Genomic DNA, 15,850 nt, shown 5'->3' on the forward strand with positions numbered 1-15,850 from the left:
TTTTATATTTTGTATATATGGAAAAGGAAATGTTGTGCATTTTTGAAATTTTCAAATCACTGAAGCATATAACATAAGTTTATTTTTTAACTTATGGTTTGCAGCATATTTAGCTTATGAGTATTGATTTATTGCTTGAACTTTCTGGTTGGTTTTAATAGTTTTCATATGAGGTTATGAGTTTTTTCTACTTATACGATATGATTGGTATTTTCTCTGTCGGATCATATTTGTTTACGTTAAACATAGTAAACTGCTGAAACTGAAAAATGAGATCAACAAATCGATAGACTAATGTGTTTGAATGTTACTATCTGCTTTAGGATGACCCAACAGTTGTTCTTACCGCCCCGCAAATATTTTTTCTCCTGAGATAGAGAACTGGTCGGTAACCAAAATACTTTCGTTCATGACAAATTCACCTTTTGGCCCATCTTGGGTTTTAGTATTTGTCTAATATCTTGGATTCTATTACTCCTGCATAAAAAATTGCAAACAATTAATTTTGTTTGAATTTTCTATTTTGTAATATAGAATAAAGTGCATATTAAGAAAGTTACAGATCAACAAAGTTGGAATGATTTTAAAAATTTGCAGGATTTTTAATTAAAATAACAAAAAATGATGAAGGTATAAAACGTTTGTTAAGTTAAATGAGCCAAAATACTATTTAGTGCCTTAAAAATGTCCCTTTATTTGAATTTCATTTTTCTGGAAGGAAAAGTATAAATTAGTAAAAAAAACTATATTGAGTTATAAAATCAACATTATTTACTTTTACAAGTTTAAAACTCAAATTTGTTTACAAATCACGGTAACATTGTGATTTATCTTGGTAAAGTAGTGGTATTTAAAGTTTTAAAGTTGATTTTTGGTAATAAACTACTAAGAATATTTAATTGTAATAAATTTTTCTGTGATTTCACTAAGACTTACGAGAGACTTACGTTGTTCCTATAGTTTCAAATAGGAATATCAAAGAGCTTAATTATATGATTTTACAAATTAAACTGAAATTTGCATTAGCTGCGTTCCTTTGGAAATATTTATCTACTTTTTAGTACTTAAAACTACTTTGATCTACTTTGCTATACTGAAAAAGTAGTTCAAAGCAGCTTTAAGTACTAAAAAGTAGATAAATATTTCCAAAGGAACGCAGCTACTATAGTAAGTGCCTGGCTACACGGTGATTTTTCAATCGCCTAAGCAGTGAGTTTGTAGGCAAGGGGGATGAGGAGTGAAGGGGGAAGATGCTCACGAAGTTAATTGAATTTTCTGAGGGTAGTACAGTCCATTGCTAAATTGTTCCTCTTTTTGACGTTTGTTTCTAGAAAATGTAAAAGTGGAACGTGATTGGGCACAACAGTGTGTAGCCACCGCATGTGATTTTTCAATCGATTGAAAAATCACTGTGTAGCCAGGCACTAACGCTGTTGTTTGGTTTTGATCACTTTCTGTTTAAACTATCACAAATATAGAAATATCATTCCAACCAAACATATCGGTGCAAATTTTATTTTATAATAGATTAAAGTATAACCATTCTATGTCAACTAAAATATATGAAAATATATTGATAAAAAGGTCCATATTTTTTTTCAAAATTTCATCATTTTGAAATAAAATTTCTAAACATAAGGGATTATTTTTACTTTTCATTCCAAAAAAAGTGTTTTTGTTCAAATTTTTTGTGAATAGGCTTTTTAATAAATACAAAGAATGAATTTTATTTATTTAAAGAAAATGGCGACTTCTCGAAGAATAAAATCTTTTTTTTAATTCAAGAAAATTTACACTTTCAAGTAAAAATAAAATTGAATTATTTTCAAAAACTTTATTGCTTCAATCATTACCTGGGAAAAGTAGCTATCTAAGAAGATCGGGTAAAATTTCAAGCCGATCAGTCTAGCCGTTTCGGTGAAGTTTTCCTCATCGACTTTAAAAACGCCGTTTTGAGAAAAACCTGTTTAGAGTTTTGGGAACCATTTAAAATATGTTAAGACGTCTTAACAAATACATAGATACCTACTAATCATAAATTTTCAAACAGTTGGTATACATTCGAAATAAGCAAACAAAAATATTCGATTTTTTATTGGTTACAAGAGTGTGTAACCCCTTAATGTAAACTAAAAAAAAAATAAAAATAAAATGCACAACTGAACTTGCTCTTAGAAATCGAGTTTGGAAACGTTTTAATTTAATTTATTTATAATTTAATATTTTTTAATTTTTAATTTAATTTAGCTTAATATAAGCGACTCAATACTTTTAACAATTATTGTTTTCTTAAAAATTAAATATAGGTACTATAGTGTAGGTATCTATAAGATTAAATAAATTAAAAATTAAAAACAAAACAAAAGGTAATATTGAGGAATTTGAATGAACAACAACAACTTGTGTGTGTTACCACCAAGTTCATAGGCTGGAGTTATAGCTATTTCACGGGGACCAACCCGATCATCAGACTCCTTTCAGTGGTGCTAAGTCGCTTATGTTCAATTGATTTTGAAAATTGCCCGAGCTGGGCTTGAACTCACGACCTAGCGGTTGGGAGGCCGACGCACTACGCTTCGCACCACCGCTGCCACTTGAGAATTCATAACCCCGAACAGGTTTTCCAATTATCAAGTTCACTTGAACCGACTAGCATTTTTATTAACTCAGACAAGTCTGTTATTGTTCTGATTACACAAGCAGCTGCCTGCAAGTATGAAAATACACAAACCTCTTCTAAGGTAATATTATTAAAGGACCAGCTACAGCTGTTTCAGATTTAGACGGGACAGTTTTTAGCTATTTGAAGCATTCTTGTTAGTAGTTCATTTTGAACGTCGTATTCAGGACGATGAGAGGGTATTAAGAACGGTGGGGTTGGGTCAAAAAAATTTTTTTTCAAAGTTCTGCTTTCAAAATTCTGCTTTTCATAAGTCTGTTTTACAAAATAGTGCAAACAATTAAAAAAGAGTTTGGAAAATGGTAAACAGCGCTCGCTTTCCAAAAATAATAAAAGTTTTTTTTTAATTTAACATTCCAAAAATAGCTAATGTAATTTTCTTTAATTTTTCACATAAAATTGAATATTCGAAAAGTTGACAAAGAAAAGGAATATTTTGTATCACACAAATAATTAGTTTCTAATGAATTGTCAACAATATGTATAGATGTGAGTTATTGTCTGACTTTGGTTTTGATTAAATTCATACCAGTTTTTTGCTACTAGCAAAATATTTTTCAAATATTTGAAAATAAGTAATTTTTTCTTTAAACTCAGTGTTTACCTACTTCAAATAAATTAGAAAATTTTTTGAAATATTGTTAACAATTAGAAGGAATAATCTATAGTAAACAGAGGCGGCGGAAGGGGTGTGCGGAGTGTGCCCCCGCACACGGCCCCGCGCTTGGAGGGGCCCCGCGGGCGCTAAATGAAAATGTCTCGGTAATAATAAAATCCGAAAAACCATGCATCTTTTCTTTATTTATAACAATCAAACAAATATAAATACCTAATGGAAATTGGCTTGTTTCCACTCGATAGAAAAAGAAAATTAAACAATTTAAGATTATTGTTTAACTTTTTTTTTCTAAAGTGAAGCACGTATTTAGTTTGCCAAGCACCTGGATTATCTAAAATGTTTGCCTTAAGATTCCCAATTTAATTTAAAACATAATGAAATGTATACATTTTTTCTTACAAAATCTCAGTGATAAAAACTTTCTCTTTTTTCTATTTTTCAATTTTGTAAAGGTATTTAAAATTGGATGAAATAATTTTTTGTATAGAGCTTAAGAATGGGTAAAATTTATTTCCTGTAAAAAAATTGTTTTCTCGCTAACTCTTGCAATTTATATGTATAGACTGATTTTTCACACTTTGTACCAATTTAAACTTAGGACTTAGAACTTTTCTACTTCATTGAAAAACTTCCAACTAGATGATGGATAAAACAAACGTTGAATAGTCGCACAACTTTTTTATACATAGAGATTCAGGAGTAATGTGCCAAAAAGCTAGAGCGTTTAGGTTAAGTCCAGACAAGAAAAAAATCGTATGGGAGGGGGGTCTATTCCCCCTCGTTTAGCGGGGAGGGGCAATTTAAAAAAAATTGACTTATTTTGGAAAAAAAATTATTAGAAATCAAAATCAATAATAACGTGCTATACCTTTTGTAAAGCCAAAACCCTATTCTCTTACAAAAATTTTAAACAAAGCCATAAAATGGCATAGTTTTTGAAAAATTAATTTTTAAAATCAAAATTTTGAAAAAAATTGGGAAACAAATTTCAATCTAATTCTTTTCAAAATTGTATGTAACTAAGTACTAATTTAGTTTTTAAAATTCAAGAAAACAGAAAACCAGATTCGAGAAATTAACAAAAACCCAAAAATTCTTTTTTCTAAAAAAAAACTCTTTATTTTCTGTTTTTACGTGGCTGGATTTGTTGATAAATTAATTTACGAAACATTAACCATTAGCCAATTATTTTTTAAACATTCAGACATAAGGATGCAATAAAGTGATACAGTATTGGATTCACCCTGAGTTGATCAACTTTTTTCATTGATAACACCTGAGAATTTTTCTTTCTATGCCTGGGGTGCTCGCCGCCCCATACAATTTTTTTCTTGTCTCGACCTAACCTACACGCTCTAGCTTTTTGGCACATTACTCCTGAATCACCCTGTATATCTTCCTGCATCTAGCAGGGAAAGCCCCTTGGTTTTTTCCGGCCTCTTTTTTTTAATGGAAATCATAAGCAAGTGATTTAAAAAAACAATAGTTTAAAGAAAGAAACAATTTCCTTCTTCCTACTGATAAATTTTAATGTTGTATGTCAATATAGCAATGGCACTCAGCGATATTACAGGTTGTTTGAAAAGTGTCAATTTTTCAAATTTTAAGACTAACGTAAGACTAGCCTAACCACATTCTTAGAACCGTCAAATAAAGAAGTTATGCAGTTATTTGCGTTTTGCCAACAATAAGATGAGATGGATTTATTCCCTTTTTCCAATTGGTGATTCAATTGATATTTTTATATTCTAAAAAAGAAGCCGAGAACAAACTGGCGAAAACAAGAATTTTTACATTCTAAAATAAATATCCAATTTTAGAAAAGTAGAATTTACTCAAAAATGACTAACGATTTTATGAAAAAAGCAATCAAGTGTTAGTTTTTATTAGTTTCTATATTTTGATGAAGAAAGTTTGATTTTTATTTTTTATTTAAATAGTCAAATTTTAGAATAAGCTACATTTAAATTTTTCTAAAATTTGGAATGTAGATAAATAATTTTTGCAAAAATTTCATACCAATTTCACTTAAAATAGTTTTTTTCCGAAAAATGTTTATAACGGTTTCTAACGATTTTGATTTTTTTTTTCTACAAATGCGCCTTAATAAATCAAATTGCTCAAATTCATTCAAGATTTTGTTAGGCAGGGCAGCCACTGCAGAAACGTGGTAAAGTGCATTATGCTTAAAGACGATATTGGTGTCAAATTAAAGGTAATGCCATCTTCTTCTTAAATTCAGATGTTTTTTGGGTCAAAGGTTGTCAGTTTTATAAAGCAGCCTGCTTTAAGGTTAGAAGCGATGGAAGTGCGTTTTTTGGTATGTTGGTCGACAGTTAAGGAATTAGCATTAAAACACAAAATGGTGTTTTGGAAAAAGCTTGATAGATTCTTAACAACGACCCAAAGTATACCTATGCAAAACTACGAATAATTCAGGAAAAAGTCTCATATAATACGCTGCGCCCCGTTGAACTTATGGAGTTAAAAGGCAAATTTAATTTCGAATTAAAGCTAATAATGTCTACTTTTGAAAACCAGAGGTCTTTCAAGTCAGAAATTGGAACTTAGGTCATGCAGCCTGTTTTAATGATATGAGCGTTTTTCACTTCTAATGTTCTCACAGGCTTGAGGGTGAAATGCCAAGCTTCAATCCGCCAGACCTCTCAATTTTGAAAGAAGATGTTTTTTCCTTGTATTGTAATGATTTTAAAAATACTTTGTTAGATAAAAAAAATTCGTTGAAGAACGAATTAATTTTTTTTCTGATATCTACATACGTATATTTAACAAATCTTATTTATATAAAAAGTTTAAAAAATTAAAGCAATTTGAAATTTAAGAACAAGTTCGTGAGATCGAGTCGTGCATTTTGTTTTTCATCTACATTGAAATGAAACACCTATAAGTTTATTTTATCTATTTTTTACTTGAACTTGGACGGAATATTTGATCCTTTTTTTTTTAAAATGATAGTCCAAAATCATTTTCCTAGGGGCCCCGCAAATTTACCCTCGCACACGGCTCATTTTGGTCTAGCGCCGCCTCTGATAGTAAATGTTTGACCTATGTATCATAATGATGGTTAAAAAGTCGTTTCTTTGTACCTATATCTTGACATTCAAACCGAATATTTGGTTGTTAGTTCAAAGAGATATAATAAATTGACATTTTTTGATAGAAATGGTAGCATTATAGCACGAATTTAATAAGGCAATTGTACCTTACAAATAGTTGTGTAGGTAAATAGTCACATTCATAGATTCTTTAGCCTTTGATAAAACATATTTAAAAACACAATGTTGTGTCTGTTTATTTTGAAAATAAAAAATCTTCATCTTGCGTAGACTATCACTATTTCCCTTTATTTCGTGTAAGAATTTTGCATTATGTCTGGTTTTTTTCCACAACAGTTGTAGCATAAGTTGTATATTTCTTTATGAAAGAAAAACTTGACATAATTTCTACAGACACGCTTAGTACTTGCCGCAAAGCACTTTTTCCATCACTCCTTAACCAATAAACAAACAACAACAACAAAAAATGAAAGCACCATCATATTATAATGAAATGCTTTCATTAGCATTTGAAGAGCCTCGTGCAAGCACGCACTTCCGTGTTACCATCATAACACTTCAACAATCATTTTAAGATAGATATTATTATTCTTAAATTAGTCTCTAAGCAATCTATTTATTTATCCACACCGTAAAAGTGAGTGCTCTCAGGGTAATTTGAACAAAAATAAAAATTAAACTAATCGATTTTTTATTTTGTATCATTACAGGGTCAATCAGAAAGTAAGAAAAGCTCAAAAAAGGCCGGTGGCCCGGAAACTAAAGGCACAGCAATGTCATTTGGTTTCCGCAAGAAGCTACATACCACACCGAAGAAATCTAAAAATTTACAAAAACAGAAAGAAATGCTCGACAACAATTTAACACAAAATTTGGATGAAAAGACAAAACAAAAACTTAATTTTGATACTGTGATAACGAATACCACAGAAGTGGTGGAAAATATTAAGACAACCACAACAACAGCAACAACAAATCCACAGAAAAATGATAAGAATGGCAATACAGGTGAGTTTTAACTTAATCTATATGTCTTTGGATTTTTTTCTGTTTTATGCCGGTTAAGTTTAAGTATCTGCTAATGTTTTATAACATGCAAGCGTCAGTTTGCTTTTTGAGTGAACCATGAAAAATTTTACCAAATTTTGTTAGACGCTAATAATAATGTAAGAATCGCATGTTGAATTGACAGGAACCGATTGCAGCGATAACACTATCTCTGAGAGTAATAAAGAAATACAGTGTGTTTGAAAAGAAACAGTCCAAATTATTGGAAGGAAAACTCGTTAGTAGGCAAATATCATTGAAACCAAAGATTTTTAGTGATTAAAAATTTGAAATTACAAACGTGCAAATTACAAATTATTACCAAAGAGAAAAATTTAGTTTTAGTTAATGTAAAGCTACAAGTTTTTTTTGGGAAAATTTTGCTGTTTTTCGGTGTTTTTAAATTTGGCCATATGTGGCAAATAAATTGATTTGTATAGTTGAATATGAACCATCGGTGGTCATAGTGTTTTTTATTTTTAGAAATTTCTAAATTACCAAAAGTTATGGAAAGGAGTAGGTAAAAAAGGAACAAAACTGAAAAAATCAGTTTTTTTCAATAAATGCGATAGGATGCCAGCATATTGCTTAGAAACCTCCAAAAACAAAGATTTTTTTTTGTCAAACACGAGTGATAATAAGATCTACTATGCCAATAATGATTTCTTTTGTATTTATACGGCCCACCAATAGGTCATAAATAGCAGTCAACGTGTTGAATTCGAAGACAAATCACTTTATACCAGTGTATACCAGTTATAATTAAAGATTGGGCAACTCATTACTATATGAAGATTTTTGAATTCACTCTAAATTTCTGAACTTGATATCTTTTCTATTTTTTCTTCCGCTATCTAAAGCCAATAAAAATGGATCAATTCAATTGAAACTTAGTGTAGAAGATGTTTGAAGACTGCCCATAGGGATTTTATTTTTAAATTTAAAATAAGGGTGCTAGTAGATACTTCCAGCATGGTAATTGTAGAAACATTTCTATTCCTAAAACTGGTCCTAAAATTTTGATAGTAAATAAACTGGTCGCTGTCTGAAGTTGAAGTTGTTTAATTTTTTCAGACTTTTATGTAATTATTTAGTGAATTTCACTATTTGGTTATTATGCCAGAAATTGTTGGAATTTGATAAATTTGTATTTGAGAAGTAGATTTCAACCAAAATTTGTATACAAAAACGATAAAATATACTCGTTATATACAAATTTTATAAAATTTTCAAAAACATTTTTTTAGAAAATGTTTCAATTTTTTTTTTTTTTTTTGAAAAATCATTTTTTTTAAAACGGGTTGATGAATTTTATTGAAACTTTGTTTAAATGTGTTGAATAATATTTTCTTAAAAATGGCATACCACCTTTTCTTTGAAAAATTTTGGAAAATTTTTAAACCTAATTAAAATTTTTTTTTTAAACGGCTCTAAAGGTTTTCGATTTTTTTGTCTAAAAATTCTCATGGCTTTGTGTAAAAGGTTTTTAAAAACGGCGTTTAATTAATTATAAAAAAAATTTGGACCACCCTAACCCGAGATAAATTTTAGCTCCCATAAAATTATCGAACAATTTTAAAAAAACTATAATTAACTTGTATGGAAATTTTATCTCAGCTAAAATTTAGCTCCATCTGCGTACCAGGCTTTAGATAAGTAACCAATCGTTTGTTGTTGTTTACAGTAGCACTATTTTTTTTTTTTTTTTGAGAAATCTGTTTTTCTTAGTTTCGTAAAAATCATCCGTAAAAAAACAATTTAAAGAAAATTCACTTAACAGTTTAGGTATTAAAAATGTATACTAACTTAACTACTTCTATTTTCAGTCAGTTTCTTTGCCAAATTTGTCTTCTGTTTCTGATTTATCTATTCCCTCAGCACCAAATATAAAACGTTTGGGTAAAAAGGTGTTTCCAAAAAATATATATATATTTTTTTCTTGCCAAACACACTGTAGTCAATTACTGTCAGAGTTCGCTATTAATGTTATCTTCAAAAAGTACCTTCCATCAATTTAACAAAAAAAACCAAACATTCAGTCGGTATAATATCATTGACACAACCAGAACCAACAAAGAGCTACACCATATCTCCTGCCACCTTGAAAGACTCGCTCATAAATTCTTTCCTTCTACAATTTATATTTTTAGAATCAAATACGACAATACCATCAGCACCACCCCAAAACACAACAACAACAACAACCCCAATGGTAACCTTTGAGAAAGTGGGTGCGGGAAAGACTCAACATCAGACAATTCCATCAGCAACAACTCAAGGAGTGCCATCCGACAACACTGTTGTCGTTGGACGTTCTATCCTCAGCAATGGTGGCAATGGTACCGGTGCCATCAACCGGAGCAATCGTTTCGGCTTCAAAGGCACAAATACAGTGCGACCAGCTTCGACAGGAATCACTCCCAGGTACCAGAGTGATTTCCAAGATAACGTTGACAACAATAATTACAGCCAAGCCGGCAACTATAACAACAATTTCAACAACAATAACATCAATTCCACAAGTAAGTACTTTTGTTGTTTTTAATTGCCAATTGCCTTTGCAACTCATGGCGCGGCGCACATCGCGTCTGCCATCACGCACCACACCAACCTGTGAGCTGTAAAAGTTGCGTGTAGGCTGTTTGTATAGGCTGCTTAGAGTGTGCATCTATTTTTATACCTTCAATTGATTTGTTTCTCTGTTCTTTTTCTGAATTTGTTACTTTATTTTTGTCTCGTGTGCATCTGCCTTCGCCACCGTCACAGTCAAACGCAGATCGAAGAGCGCACATTCTGGTCGTGCAATGACACCGAATCTATCGAATCTTGATCGGCAGCAACAATTCGATGAATCAAGACATCAGCCGCATGCTCCCAAAATAACTCAGAAATCACTCAACTACCATAGTAATGAGTATCAGCGGAGCCGGCTGCAGTTTCTGCAGCAACAGCCCCATCAACAGCAGCAGCAGCAGCAACAACATGCACACAGACCGACACCATGCCTGGTGAATCCACCTCAGTACACGTTCGTCAATACTGGAATGCACACAAATGTTATGTAAGTATCTCAAAAGCGATCTTTTAGGCATCTCCTTCTTCTTATCGTGATACTACTTGAATTCTTATATAGTGTCCGACCAACACCTCGACCACCATCGGCAACGTTTTCAAAGTTTACTCTGCAGACAACAAGTCTCCCAAAGCCGGAATACCCAGTGCCAATTCGATTGGCTCCATCGTCATCAGCAACAGCAGCAGGAGCATCATCTTCCACAACAGCAGCAGCATCAGCTCCTCAAATGGATCAAAAGACCGCCAAACAGATGGCCAACAATAATCGCAAGGGATTCCAAGGCAGTCGAGAGATTTCCGCTGATTCAGGACTTTCTAGTTTAGATGCCACTTTAGCTGAACCGCAACCAGTGCAACCGGGTTCGCCCCGAAGGAACCGCAGTCGGCCACGAAATCTCCAGATGGTAATGAGTGGTCGGCATAAGTTTGAGGTGCGCGATCTGGAAGATCCTTTGTCCAGTGATAGCGCATCAGTTGAGCCATTGGCATTGCCAAAGTTACCCAGTGCATTTTCTTCGGACAATCAGACAGTGCCATTGAGTGGCCTGATTCGTTCGAATACTGTTTTGACTAGAGAAGCGTTCTTCCGATCGACTGGTTCGACAGATGAACAAGGTTGGTTGGTTCTTGAGATAATTTATTGTACTTTTTTTTGTTTATTAATCAATTTATATAGATTCAGCTGATACTGGACAGCAACAAAAAACTCCAAAGAATACATCAGACAGTGAAGGTGTGGAAGAGGAGAAACTATTTTTGGATCGATCCACTTCGGAAAAGTGTGCCAAAGTAAGTTGTTGTTATGATTAATAGGTATTTTGATTGAATGGGAAATTTGTTTAAGTTATTATTTTATTGAACATTAATGTTGAAATTTGTTGGAGGAGAAGAATAATACTCTAGACCACTTGAAATGATGATGAAAACACTTTAAGATAATTGGTACGTACATCCGAAAAATGGGATAATAAGATCTTTTGTTTGGATATTTTCGTAAAATGTATAAAGATATTCAGAAAGTGAAGAATACATTTCTTCCACAAAAAGTTTAACATAAAAAAAACAAACAAAGTAAGCAAGGACAAAACTTAGGATAGATGAATCTATAAGTTTGAAGAATGGAAATAAATCCAGTACCTCACCATTCACATCATTCAGCTTTTGACTTTATTCAAACTTCGCAGTTTAGGGTTTTGAGTGAAACCCTACTAGTACAGGTAAAATAGTAAATAAAATCAACAAATAAAAAAAAAATTGTTACACTCAAAAAGTTTGCTTTTGGGATAAGAACCAAAAATAAAAAAAAAATCTATAAAAAAAAGTTAGGTGGGTGTTTTTTCGCGGACATGAGGGGGGAGGTGAACCTCAAAAATAAAGTGAAAACAATTGTTTGTGAAATATCATCATATGACACATGTTTTTAAGGTATTTTTTGATGCCGAATCTAATGACATACAAATAAAGTCAATACGATTGCTCTAAGAAAAGTTATTTCCGATTAAAAACAAGGGTGCTTGTTTTTTCACCTCAACAGAAAAAATATAACCGAAACCCATGTAAAAAGCATGCTTCACTGATGAAATTCGGAATGAAGATTTTAGATAAAGCAGGGACAAAGGATTCAAAAAGTTCTTAAAAAAAATTTTTGGTGAAAGGGTGTTTTTTTGATGGGTTGAGTAATGTGTGACAAAGGTATCATAACAGCTGACCTAAATTTTATTAATTTTTCAAACTGGGTGAAAAAGTTTTGGTTGGTATAAGAATTAAGAATCTATAAAGTGTACAAAATTATTTGGAGTGAAAGGGTGTTTTTTTTTTTTTTTTGAAATGGTGAAATTCGGAATAAGTACCACAAAAACTGGGAAAAAATTGTTACACCAATAAAAACTGCCAAAAATGTTTAATTTTTAACAGAAACCAGGAACGCATCAGTCTATTCAAATATTTTAGGTGAAATAAGGAAAATCCGCGATAAGTTGAAAAAAAATCAATGGTATAAAAGGTACCCTTCTTACGAAATTCATTAAATATGTTCTCTTTCCCATAGGAATTACGGATAATGCAAGTCTATAAATTTTTTTATGTGAAAGGGTGTTTTTTTTTTAGAAATAGAGAAAATATGGGTATATTATTTTAGATTACAAAAATTGAATTATTTTTTTTTTTTTGAATAAAAATCATTTTTGTTTTGAAAACGGATCGAAGATTTTTTTTGAGAAATGCAAACCTATTCATTTTGGTCATATGGCAAGCTAACTTTGGTTACAAAAAATAAATTTTTCCGTTATTAACGGAACCGTTTTCTTGATTTATCATTTTCTCTCAATTAACTCAATTGTGTTCAAAGAAAATTTGTGTAAAAAGATGTTTAAATAAACCTTATTTAAAAATTCATAAAAAACTCAAAAATATAAAGCAAATATTTTTTAAAACTATGTAGGTATATTTCAAGTTGTTTTTAAAAAAAAACAATTTTTCCATAACAGATTTTTTAATTTTCTTGAAATTTTGTTTCATATTAGCATAAATGATTTCCTCAAAACTGCATACCTCCTAAAATTTTTATTGAAAGATTTTCGAATTTTTTTTTTTAGGAGACATTATTAAAAAAAAAAACGGCTCCAGCAATTTAAAACTAAAATTTCCAAAAATTAATTGTTGTAAAAGAAATCAAATGTCATACTTTATTTTGAGATTAGAACCATTTAAAAATGTGTTTCCATAATTTTAAAAACAACATACTTTTTTACCGACTTCCAAAAAGAAGGAGGTATTCAATTCGTTTGTATTTTTTTTTATGTTTTGGACTAAGTGAACCAATTTTGATAATTCTTTTTGTATTGGAAAGCAATTTCAAACCAATTGATATATTTGGTAATGCACCCCAGGTGAAAAAAAAAATTTAATTTACTTTTAACAATTTTTAAAAAATTAAATTAAAATTGATTTTCCATGAATCATCACATTAAAACTTTAAAATTCGAAACAACTTTTACCTTAAGAGCAAATACGTAGCACCCAGTAGTCCATTTTTATTTATAAACTAACTATTCTCATAGTGAGATTAATTTTTATTACTAGAGAAACGAACGCAATTCATATATTCTCAATTCCGAAAACCCGAAATATCAAAAATGCAAAGTTGCGAAAATCCAAAATTCTGAAAATCCAATTTAAGGAAAATCCAAAATCCAAAAAGAAAGAAATAAAATTTGGTAAAATACAAATTTTTTCAGGATTTTGACTTCAGTTTTCGTTATTCTGGGACTCTGGATATTCGGGATTCTAAATTTTCAGTATTTTAGGTATCCAAAATTTTGAGATTTCGGTTTTCGGAATTCTGACCCTAAAACTTATAACTTCTCAACAAAGAACCTTCTTTTTTCAGAAATGAGGTCAGAATTACAAAAAGTCTTCTCTTTAATTAAAGTTGTTTTTTCTTTTTTAACAATAAATTTATGTTTTCAAATTTTTGAATTATCTCAACAAAAAAAAAAAATCGAAAAAATTAACAAGATATTTCTGAAAAGAAGTTCGGTCAAATTGAATTCTGACTCGTATAAATTTATAGTGATTTCTACATTGTCCAATCAAATTTCTCAAAGTAACCATCAGAAGCTACTAAAAATTTGGAAAATTAGTCCCATTTTGTAACTTGGTTATTACTTGAAAACTGTGTTTTTTTTGCGAAAATTCGAATATGTAATAAAAATTTTTATATGGTACCATTTTCTAACTACTGAGTATTTTGAACAGTCCTTCGTTATTACTTCTCTTAATTAATTAATTTTCTGATTTTATTACCATGGCAAAGTCAATATTTTTAATAAATCGTTCTCCTGAGATTATTTTGTCAAAAAATTTGTTTTTTTTTTCAAACATTTTGTAAAATGTTTTGAAAAAGGATTATGTACATATTTTTTAACCGAACATTATTCCCATTATAATAGCAAATTTTCATGTAATTAATAAATATTTTTCCTTTTATGTTGTTTACAGAACCATCAATTCAAAGACATCAATACATTTAGTAAAAATTCATCTCCTGGAAGCTCAAGGACATCATGGTGTAATGCTGGCGAATCATTAGCCATAAAGGATTGCAGTAGTTTTAGCATAAGCAGCAGTGACGAGAGCAAAGATAATCAGAATGAAAAGACCGATGCCATATTGCCAATAACGGAGGACATTAGTCCTACAATGATTAGTGATATTGCAATTAGTTCCATTTGTAAGCTATAAATCTTTAGACAAAACTCAGTCCACCAATAATTTACCTTCCATTCCAGCATCAATCACTGAACCTAGTCCCCAGCTAGAAAACGATCAACAACAAGATGAGAATATACAAAAAGACTCTGATGAATGCGAACTAGAAACCAAGCCAGAACGGCCAACATCACTTACAAATATCACGGAGTCTAAATTTGCCGAAATGGCAGCAGCAGTTGCGTCAGAGTTCCTTTTGGACGATGAGACATCGCCCACAGATAGTTTGGTCAGTAGCACGGAGTCAGAAGATGTCGTCTGTAAGCGGCAGAAAAAGAAGAACAATCTTGAGATCCAGGAAAAGGACATCGACGAGATATCCCCTGAATTTGAGGTTTGTTCTCCACTTTCTCCAGGTACTCCGACGCATGCTTCACATTCGCTATCGCTCTCCGATTGTGGTCGGGATTTTTTGATTGACGATGAGATTGCTGATCAGCCAGCATTGTTATTCAATGAATCCAATGAAGGTGCGGACCTCGGAGCACATGTTGGCCATTCGCATACACATTCGGATACTCCGACTTTGATGGAAACCGGGTCGATGCGATCGCTCAAGAGTCAGTCGAAAGCTAGAAGTGCTTTGCAAGCTGCAATTGAACTAAGTCTCAGGACACCAGTGTCATTGCGGAAGGCAGTGCTAAATCGGGCAGAATCTTTGGACACATTGTCACCATGTGAGTCCATTTGCTCGGATGATTTGATGATGGATTTTGATGTCAACAGCAGCATGGATTCGATTGATAAGTAAATACCTACATTTTTTTATTTGAAATTTTATTTTTTATGTGTGGAAATGCTAAAGAATATATAATTTATTTAAATGACACTCAGCAGGATGTCAGCATCGATAAGGAGTCGTAGCGGATCGGCTTTGCACAAAATGGACGATTCACAAGCCTTTTCGGAACTCGAAGGCAGAGGCAGCGATATGATGAGGGAATTGAATACAATCCTTAGAGTTCACAATAGGAACGAAAAGGACAATAATATGATGTAAGTGATAGAATTAAGATACCTACATTTTCAGGAAAACAAAATATAAGGCTGTTGCTTTGGGAAAACGAAACATATAATACCCAA

The 15,850-nt window shown here is 31.5% G+C and overlaps 1 protein-coding gene across 9 annotated transcripts in view; it reads left to right on the forward strand.

Annotated features, from left to right (window-relative positions):
- LOC129909189 (probable serine/threonine-protein kinase nek3) overlaps positions 1-15,850 on the forward strand; it is a 186,978-nt gene that overhangs the window by 117,113 nt on the left and 54,015 nt on the right. For 8 of the 9 annotated variants that reach the window (XM_055986208.1, XM_055986203.1, XM_055986200.1 and 5 more), the window contains 8 exons: positions 7,087-7,384; positions 9,574-9,945; positions 10,190-10,484; positions 10,557-11,113; positions 11,175-11,287; positions 14,498-14,729; positions 14,788-15,514; positions 15,602-15,763. In XM_055986208.1, the coding sequence (XP_055842183.1) occupies positions 7,087-7,384; positions 9,574-9,945; positions 10,190-10,484; positions 10,557-11,113; positions 11,175-11,287; positions 14,498-14,729; positions 14,788-15,514; positions 15,602-15,763 (2,756 nt within the window). The remainder of the gene's footprint in view (positions 1-7,086; positions 7,385-9,573; positions 9,946-10,189; positions 10,485-10,556; positions 11,114-11,174; positions 11,288-14,497; positions 14,730-14,787; positions 15,515-15,601; positions 15,764-15,850) is intronic. The other variant, XM_055986202.1, reaches the window with a different exon arrangement.

This window comes from Episyrphus balteatus, chromosome 2 (assembly GCF_945859705.1).
Source record: "Episyrphus balteatus chromosome 2, idEpiBalt1.1, whole genome shotgun sequence".
In the NCBI taxonomy this organism is placed as follows: Eukaryota; Metazoa; Arthropoda; class Insecta; order Diptera; family Syrphidae; genus Episyrphus; species Episyrphus balteatus.